Raw genomic sequence first — 20,550 nt, forward strand, 5'->3', positions numbered from 1 at the left:
AACAAAGCAAAAGTACAAAGTATGTTTAATAATATTTGCTATTATTTGAATAGTATCAAAACACTTCCAAATTTGTGGCCAAAATCAGAATAATCAAAAGTATGTTTTTGTCACTATATCAAAATACTGTTAAAAAAAAATTCTTTAAATTTTAAATTTTTAAAAATTTAATTTTTTAAATTTGTAACATTTTTTACTAAACGTACTTTCTAGTTTTTGTTTCCAAAAGTCTTATAACAAATTTACATTAGGAAACAAATTTTGAAATATTGTTGAACACACTTCAAAGCATAAACATAAACATTACTTCTATTTCGTGTCAAAGCAAAAATACAAAGTAATTGTGATCGCCAAATCCGCCCTAACTTGAGTACGTGAGGCTTATTATACACAAACCATAGCGGCTCATCAAGGAAAGTAAAAAACCAAACCGTCTCTCTCCCTCACCAGTCATCAAATCCTCAGGCAATCACCATCAATCGACCACAACCTTCAACTAAGGGTGTGTTTGGATAGTATTAGTAATGAGAGAAAAGAAAAGAAAAGAAAGGATAGTATTAGTGAGAAAAGAAAAGAAAAGAAAAGAAATGATAGTAATAATTTCTATTAGTGTTTGGATAGATAGGAGAGAAAAGAAACGAAGTGATAGTTATTTGTGTTTAGATAAGATAGAGGAGAGAAAAGAAAAGAAAGGATAATAGACAAATTACTTTTTTACCCTTTCATAACCATGGGACTTGAATGGAATAATAAATCTGTCTATTGATTTGTGGAGGATAATTTTAGTATTATCAAAATACCACTAAAATCACTATCCTTTCTCTCACTATCTCTCCCTATCTTCTCAATTTTGAGGAGAAAGCAAATGAGAGATAGGGAGGGATAGCTATCCCTCCCTATCTCTCCTTATCCCTCCCTATCCCTCCACTTAAATTACCCAAACACAAAGTTACACCATCCTCTTTTTTCTTTTCTCTCCCTATCCCTCCAAATCAACCCTACCAAACACACCCTAAAAGATCGGTGATTCGGCTTCATCTCTCTTTGCCATCTGGTTCGATAAGATCTCTCCGTCTCTCTCTATATCTCCATCCTCACTGGCTCATGCCCTCACTCGTCTTTCTTTTTTTACTTTAATTTACTTCTTTTTGTTCATTTAGGGATGTTGTATTGATGTGGTCAGTGCAAGTTTTATTGCACGATATTATTATTGTTTTTGATGTGTTTTGACTGTCGGGTGTTCCTGAATTTGAGTTAAATATATTGTTTCTGTAACAGATGGATGTTTAAATCGATGATATAAATCAAACATACACGTAGACAGTCACAGAAACAATGGATTTTTATTATGAGTGAACACTTTTTTCCATGATTTAATTGGACGCGAATGCATATTGATACTGGGATTATTGAAACTGTGATTATATGATTTTGCTGCAAATTTGTGGGTCCAAGTGTTCATTTGTATGCGCATGCTTGTTCGGTTTAAAGCCCTTATTTTTTGTTCATTTAGGGATGTTGTATTGATGTGGTTAGTGAAAGTTCTATTACATGTTAGTGTTTTGAATGATGGGTGTTTCAGAGATTGGGTGTTGTATATATATATATATATAGTTTCTGTCCAACACAGATTTGTACGAGTAGATTTTTGTTTCATTAATTGGTAGTCTATCAATTATTGTTCGGAAGTTTATGGTACAATACTGAAATGGCTATCCAATAGTAGACATGTTTCCTTGTAACTATTATCACAGTCATATGGAACTTTTTCTAATCTATGTTTTCTTCATTGTTTTGTCAGAATTCACACAATTTAAAATCTTTTCAATTTCTTGAATGTGGAAACAATGTAAATTAGTGGTTAACTGGTTAAGTCAGTTGGATCATTGAACATTAATCTCTGTATGCAGTTCTGGCATAAACTTAAAATCAACCTTCTATTTTGCTTTCAGATAGACTCTGGTTAATTATTTAGCAATGGCTGTCACATTCTACAATCTCAGCTCGGAGTCTGGTCTCAAGAAGCTCGACGAGTACCTCCTTTCACGTAGTTACATCACAGGGTGAGTTCCATTGCATTAATTTTGCAACACATTTATGTGTGTGGTAAATTATTTACTGATGTGTATTTTTATCTTATATAACTAACTCGACTCCTTGAGTATGAATTTTTTGATAATCTGTTTATTCACCCTTTAAGGTACCTAGCTTCAAAGGATGATATCACTGTGCATGCAGCTCTTTCAAAACCTCCATCATCTGAATATGTGAATGTGTCTCAGTGGTTTCACCATATTGAAGCACTTTTGAGGATTTCGTAAGTTCTTGCTACCAATATGACTCTCTTAATTGTTATGAAGACACTTCAACAAAAAATCATTATTGTGAAGATATTATAGCTTGGACGTACCATCATGTTCTACGGAATTTCAATTTTCTTAATAAATAAAACTCAGTTATTTTCTTTAATACTGCTTCTTATCGAGTTTATGGAATTCTGGCCTTGCAGCGGTGTTTCTGGTGAAGGTTGCAGTGTCACTGTAGAGGGTTCAGCTCCTATCACCGAGGAAGCCGTCGCAACTCCTGCTGCTGTTGACACTAAGGCAAGTTTCTTGAGCTGTTTGTTTAATGTTGTACACATTGTTCTGATTGTATTTTTGTGTGTGTGTGTGAGTGCCAGTTTATCAGCTTTTATTGCTCGGTTTTATATACTTCTTTCTAGTCATGCTGCTTATTAGTCTGATATCTGGAGTTTTATACTACCCAGAACATTTAAGCAATTTTAGTGCCTTTCTAGAGTTGTTAATAAATAATCATTAAGAATTGAATCTTAATTCTTTGTATGGAACATGTGTTTTAGGCCTCAGCTGCTGAGGATGAGGATGATGATGATGTGGATCTCTTTGGTGAAGAGACTGAAGAGGAAAAGAAGGCTGCTGAGGAACTGCAGCTGCTGTGAAGGCATCTGGAAAAAAGAAAGAACGAGCACGGCTTCGATTCGACGGGTCGAATACCAAGGCGATACGGACCTGCAACTGGAATGGGTCAATGTGTACTACAATAAAGCCAGCTGTGGCCGGTTCGTCCCACGCGCCGTCCTCATGGACCTCGAACCAGGCACCATGGACAGCGTCCGATCCGGGCCCTATGGTCAGATCTTCCGACCCAACAACTTCGTGTTCGGGCAGTCTGGTGCCGGCATTAATTGGTCCAAAGGTCACTATACTGAAGGGGCTGAGCTCATCGATTCTGTTCTTGATGTGGTTCGGAAAGAGGCGGAGAATTGTGACTGCCTTCAAGGTAATATAATTATATTCTTCTTTTTGTGCTTTTAGAAAGCTTTTGTAGTTGTTATTTTTTTCGTTTGCTTGAATTGGTTGATTCAATTGTTAGTGATTTTTTTCCCAGTATTAAAGCAATTTATTCAGTATGTGTAGTGTAGATCTGATGATCGTTGTTGATTTGCTCGTTGATTCTACTCACCTTTTGTGATGTTGATTTGCATTTTTACACAGTTAAGTGTACTCCTTACTCGGTTGATATGAGTGTAGCGTGTGCGCTAGTAATGAACTACTGTGACTGTTTTGATGTGATTTAGATTATTATTTGTGAGTTTAGTGAAGTTTCATATGCTATTTGTGAAGTATATTGATCCTTGTCAGGATTATTTTGTATGTTGCTGTGCAGAGTCGTCCTATATACTGTTTTGTGTTCTGATTGAAGGTGTATACACCAATTTATTTGTGGTTTGTATGCCACTGACCTCTATTTTCCATTGATCTGTTGTCATTGACATTTCACAAGATCTATTCAACCTTGCTGATCCTGATCCCCATGTTAAGGTTAGTGTACTGAAATAATGTAAAATTCACTTTATTTTTTGCTTAATTATCCTTCAGCAAAGCATTAGAAGTGTTTTTTTAATATTTCAAATGGATCTATCATTTTTCTTGTTTCCTCGGGTTCTTGTTTTGCTTGCCTTTTACCCTCTGTTTATTTTGTTGTAAAACATTTTCATTTAGCATTTTGATATGTTTGGTTGACTGTGTAATGATTTATGCCATACTTGATAAAAATGAAAATACTTTAAACCTTGAGAAATAACTTATTTTTTTTATTTTTGGTAAATAATTTCCCAAATTTAAGTCATTTTAAACAAAAATCATGTACGAGTATATGTTTTATAGACATATACATGCTTGGATATACACTAGCATAGTGCTTGTTAACCCGCACTACATGTATTAGTGCTCACAGAGACACACATATACCAGTGAGATTATATTAGTAGCCTCAAAAAAATTCTCCCATTGCACTTGATTGTAATTATCTTTAAATAAAACATGTGTCCTTAACATATTCTCATGTTTCACAATTGTTTCATCGACTCATTTCATTCATCCGAATTGGTGTTTATGCACTCTACTTTACTTAAACATATATATGCTCTAATACATGTCTCTCATCAACCTTTATGCATGCCAATGAAAAAATGTTTTATTTGTGCTTGCCTTTTTCTAAGAGTTGGTATGTTGTTATTAAAGTTTTAACCAAACACTGAAAAAAAGGAGGAAAATGATTCTTTTTAATATTTTCTGGTGTAAAGTTTTATTTCAAAAATAATGACAGTGATTTCCCATATAATTAGATTGGTTACCATGACAAATATAAATAAATTAAAAAATAAATTTGAATGTTATGTGTTATGTTGCCAATAGTGACACTGTAACCACTGCTATGCTAACTGGTAACAAGCTTTAGGAGAGTGGTTAGTTTATCCTAATAAAATTCTAAAATATATTGTTCTTAATCAACTTACATTGCTGCACTTTTTCAGCAACCAAACTAGAGAATAATTCAAGGTATCATTTCTAAATTTTTTGTTATGCACTTGTGCACTTCAAGATATCATTTCTAACCTTTTTTACTTTTTGTTCAAATTCTTTCAGGATTTCAGGTCTGCCTCTCTTTGGGAGATGGGACTGGCTCAGGCATGGGAACTCTTCTTATTTCCAAGATTAGAGAAGAGTACCCAGACCGAATGATGCTTACTTTCTCTGTGTTCCCATCACCAAAGGTTTCTGATACTGTCGTTGAACCTTACAATGCAACAATATCAATTCACCAACTTGTTGAAAATGCTGATGAGTGTATGGTTCTGGACAATGAAGCTCTCTATGACATTTGCTTCCCAACCCTAAAACTCACTACACCAAGCTGTAAGTTTATTCTCCTTTTTCTTATTGCCGTCACACTCTTTTAACATGACTGCACAGACTTGCCTTTTAGCTTTCTTGTCAATTTTGATTGTTTTTTTAAGTTCATCTTTCTTTTTTTTTTGAGAAGTAAAATTTCCAATGTGCTATAGCGAACTCTTTTAAGTTCATCTTTCTTATTGTATATTAATTAAATCTGGTCTAATGTATTCTCACTATCCTAGGAAATTATATGAGATGGTATAAAATGTGAGTAACGCTATTTAGACTTATTTGTATAACCAAGGAGTATAACCGAAGGAGATATATATACAGACATACATATATATATATATATATATACATATATATATATATATATATATATATATATATATATATATATAATTGAATGCATGAAACTTTTACCACTACCAAAAGGCATAAAATAATGACTTGGAATAGACATATATATATATATTTCCCTGCAGGTTAAGAACACAGACTTATAGCAATACTCTTAAAGTCTGTAAAAGAAATGGTAATGCACAAAAATAAGGCATTTCAAACTCAAGGAAATATACCTGCCAAATCAAAAGCTGTCCCAACGCATAATGATACTCAACAACGAAAACAGGGGCAGACCACGAAGTATTGATGGAACAGTTATGACATCCAAACAAGCACTTCATTAAAGATTAACAACTTACAATAATTAAATTTAGTCATAGCAGAGTGCTGATTTACATTAAAGCAGTATGTTAAAGTTTCCATGTACAAAAAAATTGTGCTCCTCACGCTAAAAATAGTGGTAGACAAGTCTATAAAGTCTTTCTTAAACCTCCCACCAAAAAAAGAGAGGAGATATTAGAAATGGAACTTCTGTGGCTAAAGTTTAACTATCGTACTAGAACTATCATTAATAATTTATCAGCTACTAGCCATTAGCAAAGAAACTTAATCAGTATTTAAAAAACAAGTATAATACCCTACAGATTTGCTCAATCAAGTTGTAATCACAACTAGAGATGAAAGAGGACGTTGATTCCAGAATCCGAGCAAGGCTAAATTGCTTTAAAAAATGTACCGAACACTTCATATAGTCTAATTACCTACATGGACAGCCGCGCCAACTCATTGAGAAACAATATTGTCGTAGGGGACACTAAAAGGAAGTATCTCTTTCATTTATGTGTCCGTAGCTCAAAATTAAATTTCATTATTTTTAGACTTAAACAAGTCTTGTGTAACACATTGCATATATGTAAAAAAAAGTCATCCCCAACAAATTTTGAAACGGGATCAACATATCTAAAAAGATGCAATTATTAGTACATAAAGTAATCAATAATCAATGTTAAATATAGTCATATATAATAGATGCACTACACTCAAATTAACTCAACAAAGTCTTTTTCCCAACTACTTGGAGTCGGCTCATCCCAAATTTTCAATTCCGCTTTATTCAAAGTCATAACCTCAGACTCTCATTCAAGCTACATGTTATCAAATATTTCGTTAGTAATTCTATACATGTTACCTTTGATCTTCCCCCACATTACCGTCAATGTGAATCATGTCATTCTTCCTAACTCACTCACTCAGTGGACTTCTTCTTTGCACACGTCCAAACCCATTTAGTACATTATCTCTCATTTTGTCTTCAATTGGTGTTAGTTTAACACTTTAACGGTCCCATGAATGTGTTCAGTCCTAATTCTGTCCTTTCTTTTCTGCACATCGATCATGACATTCGGATGATTGCCCCACTCATATTATATTGTTGTTTCTTAATTGCCTAGCATTCTATCCTGTAAATAACAATTGGTCTGTTAGTTGCTCTATAAAACCTGTCTTTCAATCTTAGCTGGATTTACAGATCAAACAAAATACTAAATGAACTACCCCACTCAACTTATCTTACCCTGATTACATCTAACATGCATTGGTTTTGACCCTCTCATGCCTTTCTTTATGGAACTACTATAACAGATTAAAATAAAATAAAATAACATACTAACGAGATTTAGTTATTAAGCAACGACCAATATATATTTCAATTGTAATATGCTTTTTATTTTTCGGTTATGTCTTTCAACTTCAAGTAGATATATGATACACTGTAATTTACATGATGGATCCTACACAGATTTTTTATTTTTTAATGACCTCCTATTATATAGATTACTACAATTTTAACTGTAAAAATTTAAAAACTTCATATAAAGAAGACCATTATCTAATGCAAGTGACTTCTATCCATGGCCATTGCTGAGAGAGGAAGACATGAGAAATAATTATCCAGTGTCATTATACAAAACATCCATATAAAAAAAATTTATAATTACCCGCAATTTAAATTTATGCAGCAAAGGTGATGCATTTATCAAGGTAGTCCAAACGAGAAGTTTTGAAAAATTTATCTGCTACAAGTTGCAATGTCAAGTGCTTGAGCTTGCTAAATTCAGCAAGTTGTTCGAATGCTGCATTAGCCAGAAAAGCATGACTTAATATTAATAAAAATATTTAAAAAGTCACTACCTAGTAAGTGAGATGTGGGGAGGATCGACTCGATCAAGATTCAAGACCTAACATTTGGTATAATTTTGTACAAAAAATATTTGCATCAGACTTGAGCCAAATTTCTAGAACTTGATGGTTCGAAGTTTAAACTCTAAACTCATCTATGGTTGAACCACGATGCAACTCCGTGACTTTGTTCACCCAACTTATTTACCTACATCTTTCTACTTCCAGTAACTTTGGATTCGATTCAAGATCAAAAATTTTTCGTGAAGCAACAAAATTTAGAACCCTGTGATATGACCACAACTGTTCCCATCTTTTTGAGAGTACACAATTGCGTCCTGCTTCTCTAATTCCCAGAAGAGACAGAACTGAAACAGTAATTTCATCAGGCAGCCAACTGATCCCATCCTCAATGTAGTTCTTACTCTGACGAACCAAAATAATATATATTTTTTATTTTTTATAATTAAAAAAACAATAAATAAGAATGCTTCGGCAAAAACAACATGCTAATCCAATTGGCCGAAAAAAAAAAAAAAAAAAGAGAGAGAGAGAGAGAGACAGACAAAATATAAATTTTGAAAGATTTATATATGCATATAAAATATTGTACCTCGTGCCTTTTCGTGCATTTAGAGGTCAGCCTCGTCGTTTTCCCCATTCAACCTGATGTTACAGTTGTTTTTGAAATTGGCATATAAATTGGTGATTTAATGTGTCAAAAATATCTTTTCATAATTTGGAGGGGCACATAAATTGATGAATTGGGGTACCGAGATGGTGTGAGAGGGTTTTGAATGTTAGGAGGGAGTGCAGAGTTCTGTTGAGGGTTCATTGTCCAGGATGAACAGTGGTGATGATGGTTGTGGGGTGGAGACGGCGGTGGTGGTGATTCATTTACCGAATTACGCATAGTGGTTATGGTGGTCGGCTGGTCGCTACAATGGAATCCATGGAGCCATCGTTGGCCATATATAGTTGCAGATCCACCGATTTCAAGGGTTTATTTTGGCTAGGAATAAAAGAAACTAAATTTGGGGTTTGTTAAGATAAATAATTATAATCCAAAACATGTATAATTAGTTAAAATTTATGTAGTTGTACCAAATTATAATCCACTTAGATAAATTTTGAAAGTAAGGAATTATGTCTACGTTTTATTAGGCAAGCAAATACGAAATCAATATTCTTCAAATCCTTACATGGACAGATGGTGCTTGAATATATATAGAGAGAGGGTCATTTTTGTCATTTAAGATTATGTATATTTTGTATTAAAAAAATTAAGGGTAAAAGGGTCAATTTGCATGTGTTGGAGGCTAAAAAGTAAATTGGAGTGTAAGCGAAAGTTAAAACCAAAATTTTCATCTAACTGAAAAATGACCTAACCTCAGGGAGTGTAGGTGTAATTTACCCTTTAAAAAATAACGTTGTCTTGTCAGAATAACATTGAATTCTTCGGTTATAAATTTGAAAACTCAATTTTACCGTTAGAATGCTTGAGAAGACATTTCAGTTCTATGTTGTACTAATAAAAGTATATTGAATATAATTGTCATTTTAGGCTTTTAATAAAATGACAACACTGATAGAAGAGGTACAATGTTATTTTGAAAAGTCTTTTTATTTAAATATTTTACAAGAAAAAAAAATTAGTATAATTAATCTTCTTATTTTTATCAAAAGTTTGTGTAACAAAATTCAAACGCTCACGTTGAGATTAATGGTCATCGGTGTTTATTGTTAGATATTACTTCTCATACAAATTAGTAAAGAAAATGCAACTCTGTTATGTATGACCAAATCAAACCATCAAACTAGTTCACATGATTCCCCAAACTGCCTACTCGAGTTTCACATCTCTGGAATCACAGGCAAACAATATCAAAATGGAAAACTGGAAAAAGGTATTATAGATTAAGAAGAGAGGAAGATATGATCTTCAAAGCCCAAGATCAAACTCCCAAGGTGAGGGGTTCAAAAATTGAAAAATGAAAAATCAGGTTCTGTTTGGCTGCAAGGTGTTTATGTGAGGGTTTCAATAAATTTCTAACTTTTCCACTCACCAAGGCTAAGTCAGCCAACTCCACACACCAACACTACCTCTCTCACACACATACACATCCACCCTCCACTTGTCACAATCCTATGGCTCCTCACAAGTCTTAATCTAAGCCAACAAGTGCACCAACCAAAAGTCTACAAGTGGCTGAATCTTCACCCTCCACATGTCATTATCCAAAGCACTCTTACAAGGCTTAATCTCAAGCCTACACTTGTCAACATCCCAAGCTAACAAGTGTTCCAATCCAATGCCAACAGTGGGTGAATCTACACTCAACACTTGTCACCAAAACAAGCTTCTCTCCACCTACATGCTTACAAGTGGTCCAATGAGAGTGTGACACTTGTCACACTTTTCAAAAATTGAAAAGTAGTCCTTCCCCAAAATATCTTGCAAAATAATCGCAAAATAATCCCCAAGACAAAAATAATTACAAAAATATAATCACACAAAGCACTCCAAAAGAGTAAATGTTTCCGGAAAAACTATGCATCCATACCCCTACAGAGAAAAGTAAACAAGTAGCATGCTTTTCTACAAAAGTAAGACTACGCATTTCATGGAAATAAAATAATGTCTATGAACGTGAAGTCGGAAGTCCGATTCAAACTCAAAACCAAACTCAAAACTCTAAGGTCACAAGAAAAATAATAAATTAAATAATAATAATAAAAAAGAATGCTGTAAAAAAGGAAAGAAAGAAAATGATCGGGTCATTACACAAACAATAAGAATGTTTGAGTTTAACTTAAGCTTGAATCAAATTCTCATAGGAGGCTTTTTACTTCGCTCATTTATGTTTGAGATAGCTCGAGTTTGAGTTGTCAACGACTCACCTTTCAACCCTCGTTTCAAAAAAATACGCCGCCTGGGGGCTTTACCCGGACTAACTAATAAAAGGCCTAGAGCCGGAAGCGATCTTAGAAACCAATCGCGTTTCGGTAAAAGATCTCAACATCGTATTCGTCTAGAAGAAAAACAAAAATTGCGTTTCATTATGGTCTTACAGAACGACAATTACTTAAAACATGCCTTACATGTTATAATTTTGGAAGAATTCTCACAATTTGTTATTGTTATAGTTAGTTTGAAGGAAGTCTCACACTCTAATTAACTAAAAGTTTAAAATGAATTTATGACCACAAATTTACTAGAGAAAGTTAAGAAAGATAAATAAAAAGAGAATGACGTGGGAAAAAAAAAAAAAAAAAAAAAAAGTGAAACGATTGTTGGTATAAGTTATTCTTTCACATTTTTTTATGGAAAGTGCAACACCCCTTGCAGCTAGGGTAATACGGGAACAGACCATGGACTTCAATTAAATTTATTTAGTATTTAAATTAAATAGTCATATAACTGTCTAATTATATATTTAATTTTGAAATATATAAATTAATATCTAATTATATAATATAATTAATATTTGAAAATCGTGGTCCATGAAAAGATTGCAATTGGCATATAAATTGGTGATTTAATGTGTCAAAAATATCTTTTCATAATTTGGAGGGGTATAAATTTTTTTTTTTATAATAAAATTAGTCCACCTAATTAAGCCGAAATCAACTCAACTACCATACTAATATAAATGCTAAAGTCAAATAAGTTCAGAACCGGCCCTGACCCGAGGCGACTAAGGGGGTGGGCCTCAAAATTTATCAACCGTGCGATACAATGCCAGAAGAGCTCACGGATAATGAATTCTAACCGTTAGATTTACTCTTATCGCTGACACCTGCTTGCCATATATATACCGATATACCACTTAACGATTCAAATTTTCTTTATTTTTTTTTTTTTTGAAAGTTAATTGACTACCCTGAACTGTTTTTTATTCTTGTTTATTTATATGTGAGATCAAGTAGTTCTATTCTATAAGATTGTCTTGGATTACTTGAACTACTTGATCTGGTGTAAGGTCAAACCTCAAATTTTGTTCTATTCTATAAGATTGTTTTGACTTTACAATCTTGTAGAATAGAACTGCTTGATCTCACATTTATTAAATAAGGCAGAAACAAAGAACAGTCAATTAACTTTATAAAAAAAAAATCAATTTTTAGTAAATGGGGCATAACGATCTTATAGAATAGATGTCAAACCCCGACATTATTCCAAATTGTGGGATAAGAAGAAAATAAATTAAAACTCATTGCACTTTGTCTAGCTAAGGGTCCATAATCACGCAATCATTGAGCAATAATATGTTAATAAGTGTACATATGTACAAAAGACGATGAATTTGACTTCCTCAATAATCTCATTTCTAACCCTTATAAAAGAGCATTGGCCTTCTTTTACTATCTAAAAAAAATTAGACACATAATCATCTTGTGTAAGGTCAAGGCACAATATTACTCTGCAAACAGTTCTGAAGACAAATAGATGATCATCAAAGCAACCAACATGCAACCTAATCAACACATTCAATAAGGAAATGCACACAACAATTTATCTAACATGGAAAATAATAATGCAATGTCAGGTAATGAAGTAGCGTATACAGTCTAACTTAAAGCAAGTTTTCAACATTTTAAAATTCACCCAGATATAGAACTACTTGATCTCACATACAACATATCAATAATGAGAAACAAGAATAGAAAACAGATTATAGGTACATATATATAACATATGAACCCTAACTCGGTAACCACATAACATATGAACCAGTAAAAAGAGCAAACCTAGATCTAGGATTTCGTTTCAGCCTCAAGGGAGAGATCTAACTACAAACGGTGAGAGAGACTAATCTGCTTCAAGCTGTCATCGGACTCCTTCGATGGCTCTGTGTCTTTAGCGCGAGAAAATGATGATCTAACTGTGTATTTCAATAACAAAGTACAATGCATCAGTTTAGGAATAATCTTCAAAATTAACAAATCAATATCCTAATATTCTGCATTCTAATAACAAAAGAAAATCAAAAACCAAAATCAATTGTTGTCAAAGTTCTTGTTATGATTTTCTTTTTTAGTTCTGAAAAGATTTTCCATCCTCAAAAAGCTTGGCATGTTGATAAAAATTGTTTCAGATTCAATCTCTACAGCTTTCTAATCCAATTCAGAATTTTTTTTTTTCATGCCCAGATTCAAATTTTCTTATAGACATAATTGACAACAACAAAAAACAAAAAAATATTTTAAAAAGATAATAAAAAAAATATTTTAAAAATATCATAAAAAGATCATAAACCAAATAAATAAGAACAAAATAAAAACAAAATGACGTTTCTTTTAAAATGCACAACAGAAAACGAAGAAGAAAACCTCAAAAATACACCAGCAAAGCCAAAAATTTCAACAAAATACTAGATTGGAAGGGAAGAGAACATGAACTAAAATCGGAACACCAAAACCGTAACCCTAGATTTTCATACGGAGCACAAGAGTGGCAAAACCATAACAAAAATTTAGCCGAACCAACAAAGCAAAATCAATCGATACAAAGACATAATAAGTCAAAGCCTTAATAATTATTAGACATTAAAATAAAAAGACGAACTAACCTCTCAGATTATGAACAGATATCTTCGCCTTCTCTCTCTCTATCTCTAAACAATAAAGAAAATTTGAATCGTTAAGTGGTATATCGGTATATATATGGCAAGCAGGTGTGTTTTAGGCCTCAGCTGCTGAGGATGAGGATGATGATGATGTGGATCTCTTTGGTGAAGAAAAGAAGGCTGCTGAGGAGCGTGCAGCTGCTCTGAAGGCATCTGGAAAAAAGAAAGAACGAGCACGGCATCGATTCGACGGGTCGAATACCAAGGTGATACGGACCTGCAACTGGAATGGGTCAATGTGTACTACAACAAAGCCAGCTGTGGCCGGTTCGTCCCACGCGCCGTCCTCATGGACCTCGAACCAGGCACCATGGACAACTATACTGAATCTTGTTTTTAATTGTCTGATGATTCTTGTGACAGAAATTGAAAGCTGGTTGGAGTTTTGCTTGAAATCGGTGCAGGAGAGGTTCATGCTAGTGAAGATTATGTTTACGCATGACTGATTTTAAGTCATAAATGTCCACTTTATTCCTATGTTTTCTTTCTCCAAGACTTTGGTATAAAGAGTAGCAGTTACACCATTTTGGATTCTTATCTAAATTAATGCTTTTTTTCCTTTACTAGGGTTCTGGATTTTCTTCAGGAGTCATATTCTTACAGTCATATTCTTACTTACTGTTGTATAGTTGGGAGATTGTGGGAGTGTGTAATATATATTATATGTGGGGTTTATATATAATGCAAGGTTATCTCATTATTCATGCCTTATTTTTAATATATTCAACATTCATCTATTTGGCTACTTTTTTTGTTCAATACTATTGGAGAAGTTGGATTCATTTTTTTGTTCAATGCTATTGGAGTCGATTGTACTTTTAAACAGTTGGATTCATTTTAGACGGTCGTTCATGTCTGCGCGGCACAGCAAATACCTGCTCGATCATACCGATCTCGGATTAGAGAGAGAGGAGAAGTGGGGAAGGATGCCAAAGAGGACGACACACACTACTCGAACGAGGACGCAAGACCAGATGGTCATGACTCTGATCTCTTCGTCTATTACTGCAAGCACTGTGGATCTCATGTCCTAATTACTGGTTTGCCTCTCTTTCTCTACTTTTCTCGATCCCAATTTGATCTTTTGCTAGCTCTAGAATGGTCTCAATCGAATTAGACATGCTCTATTATATCTATATATATCTATCTATATTTATAAATGCATTGTTACCTGTGTTAGAAAATTTTGGTTCAGATTAATTTTAGGTTCCGTTTTCTTCTTGTTTTCATCTTTAATTGTTGGGAAATGATATCAATGCCAGAATTATCCATAAATTTGTGTAGTTCCTTTTTAAATCGAATTAGTTTGTTCTGTAGCTGTGTGTATATGTAATTCTATTGGGTGTGGGTGGGGGATTTTGATTTTTTTTTTTTTTTTTTTTTTTTTTTTTTTTTTTTAAAAAAAACAAAAAAAAAAAGAAAAGCTGAAAGAGAGTATTTATTGTCATCTATATATTCTTCTCTATATTATTTTATCTTTATAGTCCATAGTTTTATACAAGGAACTACTGAACTCAATAACTTGTTGCCATTACCTAAAGGTCTATTCTGTAGAGGTACTCAAATTGGATTTCCTGGTTTCGTTGTAAACTTGATTGGTTAATTCCAGTTATGCAAATCAATAGTTCAAACTTCTGCAGGCACTCCCCCCTTTTTTTATAGGAACTATTGTATTAAATGTTGTCCCTTTGGGATGTAAAATATATCTCTTCTCACCATCCCTGCAGTGTGTGAGAAACGTATGCATTCTTCCCCTAATGCTAGACTGACAATATTTACTCCCCTACCATCCGCATAAGGGCTCCCAAGGTCCCCCTCCTCTTGTTAGGATCGATTGTTTGGCTTGAGCTTCAGTGGTTGACTTGCTTTCCATGTTCTAGCCTTCAAAGAATTCCGACGATGTTTGCCTAACACACAACTATCACAAATTTTATTGTCATGCAAAGGCAAACCAGAAAACTGGAGTCAAAATTTCAATCATGGGGTTAGTTGCTAGTTTACATGACATATCGAGACTGCTGACTGGTGAAATGCTGCCCGAAATCATATAGTTAATTAATGAACCTAGTCTAGGTTATTTATTGGTAATGTACTCCCTTTGATGTATTTTTATCATGGTGGACAAGAAAAACTAGGTTGCGCATGTTGCACCGTGCAACGGGCATATCCAACCGTACATTACACGTGCTCGCGCGTGTATTACACGCATGGTTTGGACCGTGCAACAGACGCAACCAAGTTTTTCTCATGGTGGAGACTTCTAGGGCTGCAAGTCCAGCCGCCATCATGCTGTAGGAGATTCTGATATGGGTGCTTAATTTCTTTATTCTCAGTTCTCTATTTTTTTATTTTTTTATTTTTTTATTTTTTTGGGCAAAAGAAACCCCATATGTCGAATAGGCGGTCCACTGCCTCTTCTTCTAAGGTACAAGGTCAAATTGCTGATCTATTGGGGATATAGTTGATTTTGTGAATTCTTTGGTAGTATAGTGGGCCCTCTCAGCCCTTGTTTTCACATTGTAATGTGCTTCCCTCTTGAGCACTTTTAATGAAATTCTATTTATAAAAAAAATATTTTGTCTTCCTGCTTAGGAAGAATAAGTACAGGAACCTTTTTCTTTTTTGGTTGGTGCTTTTAGAATGTTGGGAGAATAAAATAGGTTTGAACCCTATACTAAACTAGATAAATTTAACTAAAAGGCCATGTTACCAAAGAGATGAAAAAAGTAGCAAACAAACAGAAAAGGCTATGTAAAGCGCCATTAACCATCTATTTCCATCGTAAGCCCTTCTTATGTCAATTTGTGCTTTTATCTCTGATGTCCTTTATCTTTAATGAAGTGACAAAGTCAAATATGTTTTTGTGCATTACTTGGATGTATATTCTTTTTTTGATAGGTTACTTGTTTGTATATTCTTAAAGGTGATATCTAACTTTTTTTGTATTGGACTTTTTTTAAATGAAATTTCGCTGTTGATTTTTAGCGCGTAAGACCTTATTCTGTTGTAGAGTCTGTAAAATTATCAGCACATGTCATTCCATTGGAAATATAAAGTAGACAAATTATTTGCCTCTTTAATCTAATGCTCACTGTCTTGAAGCACAAAGTATAATATCCTTTTACTTGATCTGTATCGGATATCGATAGATCACTTGATTGTAGATATTGAATTCAACTACTTTTGATATCGGATATCGATAGATCACTTGATTGTAGATATTGAATTCAACTACTTTTGATATGGGCTCCTGCTGGAAAGAACTTCCCTGTTATATGTTATATTTAATTTCTGTTAAAGCATTCTTTATTGATGCAAGGAAACTTCCATGGTAAAATATATTTTCTGTAAGATACCCAATTGCAGAAAATGCCAAAAAGAAGACTGACAAAAGCATATGTATTGGACAAGAAGAAGCATCTTGCAAGGCTCAACATAAATGAGGGAGGAAAAGTTCTGTTGAAATGGTGATGACCCATTATACTTCAGAGCAAAGTTTTGTGTTCATTATCACATGGATTCTTTTTCGTATTTCTAATTCCATTTTTTAATGTATTCAAATATTACTTTCTATTAGAGCCTAAACATTGCTTTAAGAACATAATTTAGAAAAAAAAAAGAAAAAGAAGAGATATCAGAATAGATTTATTTCTAATTGTTAAGACATGACTCATAATTTTTTCCAAAACTGTTGTTATTTATTGGCCATTGTAATTGAACAACCTAGAAACCTTTAGTGTTCTCATGAGAAACCTAGAAACCTTTAGTGTTCTCATGAGAACTGCATTGAGGTGCATGTGTAAGGTTATTTTTACTACTAGCCTTGCCTTTGTTTTAGTGACACAATTTTGGGTCCAGTCCATCTGTTAAAAGTATTTGATTGTCATTAAATCTCAAAATCTGGGAGTCAATGCCAATTTGATAGCCAATAGTAGAGGAGGATGCCATTTCTATTACTGTTGCAATGAGGTGTCGCATTAGTGTCATATGATGCAATTGTTACCGAAAAGGTTACTCCACTATATTCATAATAATCAACTTTAAATCACTAGCCTATCTAGAGGCTACCTCCATTTAGGTTTAACCACAAACTAGAACCACAACTTTTTCAATTGACCGTGGAGTCCTGTAGCAATAGAGGAAAATTTATCTCTGAAGCACTTGCTAGTTTAGAGTCTTTAGTATTTAGATGTGTCTGCTGCTTCCTTACTGATGCATGTGTTTCTATAATTTCTGCTACGTATAATGATGCACTGTGAACCTCGACTCCGCTGCTTTAATCTATCTCAGTGGCTGTGCATTGTGATTGTGGCTGCAATGAAAGGTGGATACGCATTAGCCACTTGTCTGGCCAAGTTAGCTTTAATGTTACATGATGATTACTTTTAGTTTTGCTTTTAAGTTGCATGATAACTAAATTGTATTTCAAACATAGTAAGTTCTAAATTGGGTTGGAAAGGGAATATTTTAGAGACGACAACAGGGGAAAAATGCAGTATTCTTTACTCGGTTATGAGTAATCACCTGCACTAAATACTTGTACTTCTTAATTTCTTTGTTGTGCTACCATTTAGGCTGGTCTATTTTATGAGTTTGAGTCTCACATACCTTACTGTGAATCCTCCTTATCCAGTGGTGAAGGGAAACTGGAGAAGCAATTCCGTATGAACTGCATGGGATGTGGGCTGCTTGTCTGCTACCGTGCGGAAGAAGATCTTGAATTTGCCTCTTTCATATATGTCGTTGATGGTGACCTTAGTACGATTGCTGCTGAAACTAATCCTCAGGTAAAGACTTTGCTGTGTGTGTTGATGACACTTTTTTTTCTTTTCTTTTTATGGGTACCCATTTCTATTTGGGACCCAGATCCTCAACCTTCCATTTGGAAAGAGTAGTATACACCATTTAGGCTATAAGGCGTTAAGCCCTTGATGGTGTCTATTTCTGATTTACTATATCCTGTTCCCAAATCATCATGCAATCAAGAATCATACATAGTAATGCTTTCTCAGTCTTTCATTCCTGAACATCTGAATATGTACTCCAGAAACACGATAATCGTTCTGAAATATATTGTAGGATGCTCCTGTCCCACCATGCATATCACAGCTAGAAGGAGGGCTTGTTCATGTGGCAATAGAAGTAGAAGACCGTGCACAATGCTCAGCAATCACAAGTAAACCAATTGTTCAATCTCTCCTCATTTTATATTTTCTTATATGCTTTCAGTTTTGTAGCACATTCTTGATCAATAAATCAAATAATAAATATATAATTTTTGAATAATTTGGCAATTATACCAAATTGCGTGCATCCTTTAAATGTGCTTTCATTATTATAGTGCATAAAAAGTGAAGGTTTGAATAAAGAAAACCTAGGTTCAAAGTGCGTACATCAGGATTTTGATCATTTGTTATTTCCATCTTTGAAATCTACACTATTTGCTGTAGTAAAATATTTCTTTGAGCACCAAATGAAGATTGGAAATGAAATAAAGGAGTATGAAGATGACTTTGATCATGTGAGTGTACATTTGGGCATCAAGCATCAGGAGTTGGTGATTATAATGACTTCAAACTTTTCTACCCTCACTGATTATTTAAACACGTGGCACTGATACTTTCTCAGTGTAGAAGCAAATATAAACATGGATCACACACACACACACACACACACACACACACACACACACACACACACACACACATTTGTGATGCTAATAATTTGCGTAAACCATGCCTTTCATGCTGCTCGAAGTAAAGCCAAAAGGGAGTGCGGTGTTTGCTTCAATTGTTTATCCTTGCAGAACACCTTCCATTATATCCTCTCTTTTAGATATATTTGTTTTTTATTTTTATGCTACAACTTGATTAGAATGGTGGATTCTTCAATATAGAACCTCATCTTTGCATTTTGCTTGTACCAGGGGTGAATGCTGATGATGTTAGAGTAACTGTTGCAGCGCCTGCAGCTCGCGGTGAAGCTAACAGTGAACTTCTAGAGTTCATGGGCAAAGTACTAAATTTGAGCCTCAATATTCAATTATCACATCTAAATTGTCGAGCTGAGCCTCTATTCTTTTACTTTTGACACAGGTGCTGGGTCTAAGACTAGCCAGATGACCCTTCAGAGAGGGTGGAATAACAAATCAAAACTCCTTGTGGTGAGTTTAAATTTAATTTCTAATTTTGTGTCTTTTCGTGCACTAGTCTATTTCATGTATGTTCTGGTAATTCTTTTTGTGAAATTCAATTGATGATTCTGCGGGACCACTCAGTTCACTGAAATTGCGTGATGAGTTCCTTGATAGGTAATACCATATTCTGGTAATCCCACTAACATTACCATATTTTACGAGTCATGCTGTTTGAATCCAATATGTCACGGTTTTGTGGCGGTGGATTTCAAGTACCAGGGGGCAATGTCAAGCCCCATTTTTATGTCCTATATGCTGCTTGTCCACTATCGTGTAAGATGGCATGTTAGTTCTTCAACATCTTAGGACTAGAATCTAATGACATAGTTTGCTATTATATTTAATTGTCTGATGATTCTTGTGACAGAAATTGAAAGCTGGTTGGAGTTTTGCTCGAAATCGGTGCAGAAGAGGTTCATGCTAGTGAAGATTCTGTTTACGTACGACTGATTATAAGTCATAAATGTCCACGATATTCCTATGTTTTCTTTCTCCAAGACTTTTGGTATTAAGAGCATCAGTTACACCATTTTGGATTCTTATCTAAATTAATGCTTGTTGAAGTTATTGTACTGATATGATCACTGCTTATTACATTACATACACACACGTACATCCATTAATACTTCCATTAGACATACATAAATCCAGGTTAAGTCACCACCTCAATAGTATCTCGTTAGTTCCTTGCCTGACACCGATGCATTATACGGAGTACATTATATAATTTACCCCATGTAGTATATAATACTCTCCGGGCAGTTTTTTTTTTAACTTTTCTAGGGTTCTGGATTTTCTCTTCAGGTTTCAATGAGTCATATTCTTACTTACTGTTGTATATTTGGGAGATTGTTGGTGTGTGTAATATATTATATGTGAGAAGATTCCCATTCATGGTGAGTTCGGATTTAATCATTGTTTACGACTTTAGTAATATTGGACTGTTTAGTAATACTGATGGTATGAAAAATTAGATCCAGATAGAGTCGTCACTACTAAA

At 34.1% G+C, this 20,550-nt stretch overlaps 1 protein-coding gene and 1 pseudogene across 1 annotated transcript; both read left to right on the top strand.

Annotated features, from left to right (window-relative positions):
- Window positions 1-378: 378 nt before the first annotated feature.
- On the top strand, window positions 379-20,126 carry LOC132303931 (uncharacterized; annotated as a pseudogene).
- LOC132303932 (uncharacterized) lies at window positions 4,979-14,225 on the top strand. Its single transcript, XM_059801385.1, has 2 exons — window positions 4,979-5,219; window positions 13,421-14,225. The coding sequence occupies exons 1-2, from the start codon at window positions 4,994-4,996 to the stop codon at window positions 13,798-13,800; spliced, it is 606 nt and encodes a 201-aa protein (XP_059657368.1). The 5' UTR covers window positions 4,979-4,993; the 3' UTR covers window positions 13,801-14,225.
- Window positions 20,127-20,550: the final 424 nt, after the last annotated feature.

Source organism: Cornus florida, unplaced genomic scaffold (genome assembly GCF_030987335.1).
Source record: "Cornus florida cultivar Cherokee Brave unplaced genomic scaffold, ASM3098733v1 CherokeeBrave_3.0.0_Hap2_Chr04, whole genome shotgun sequence".
Lineage (NCBI taxonomy): Eukaryota > Viridiplantae > Streptophyta > Magnoliopsida > Cornales > Cornaceae > Cornus > Cornus florida.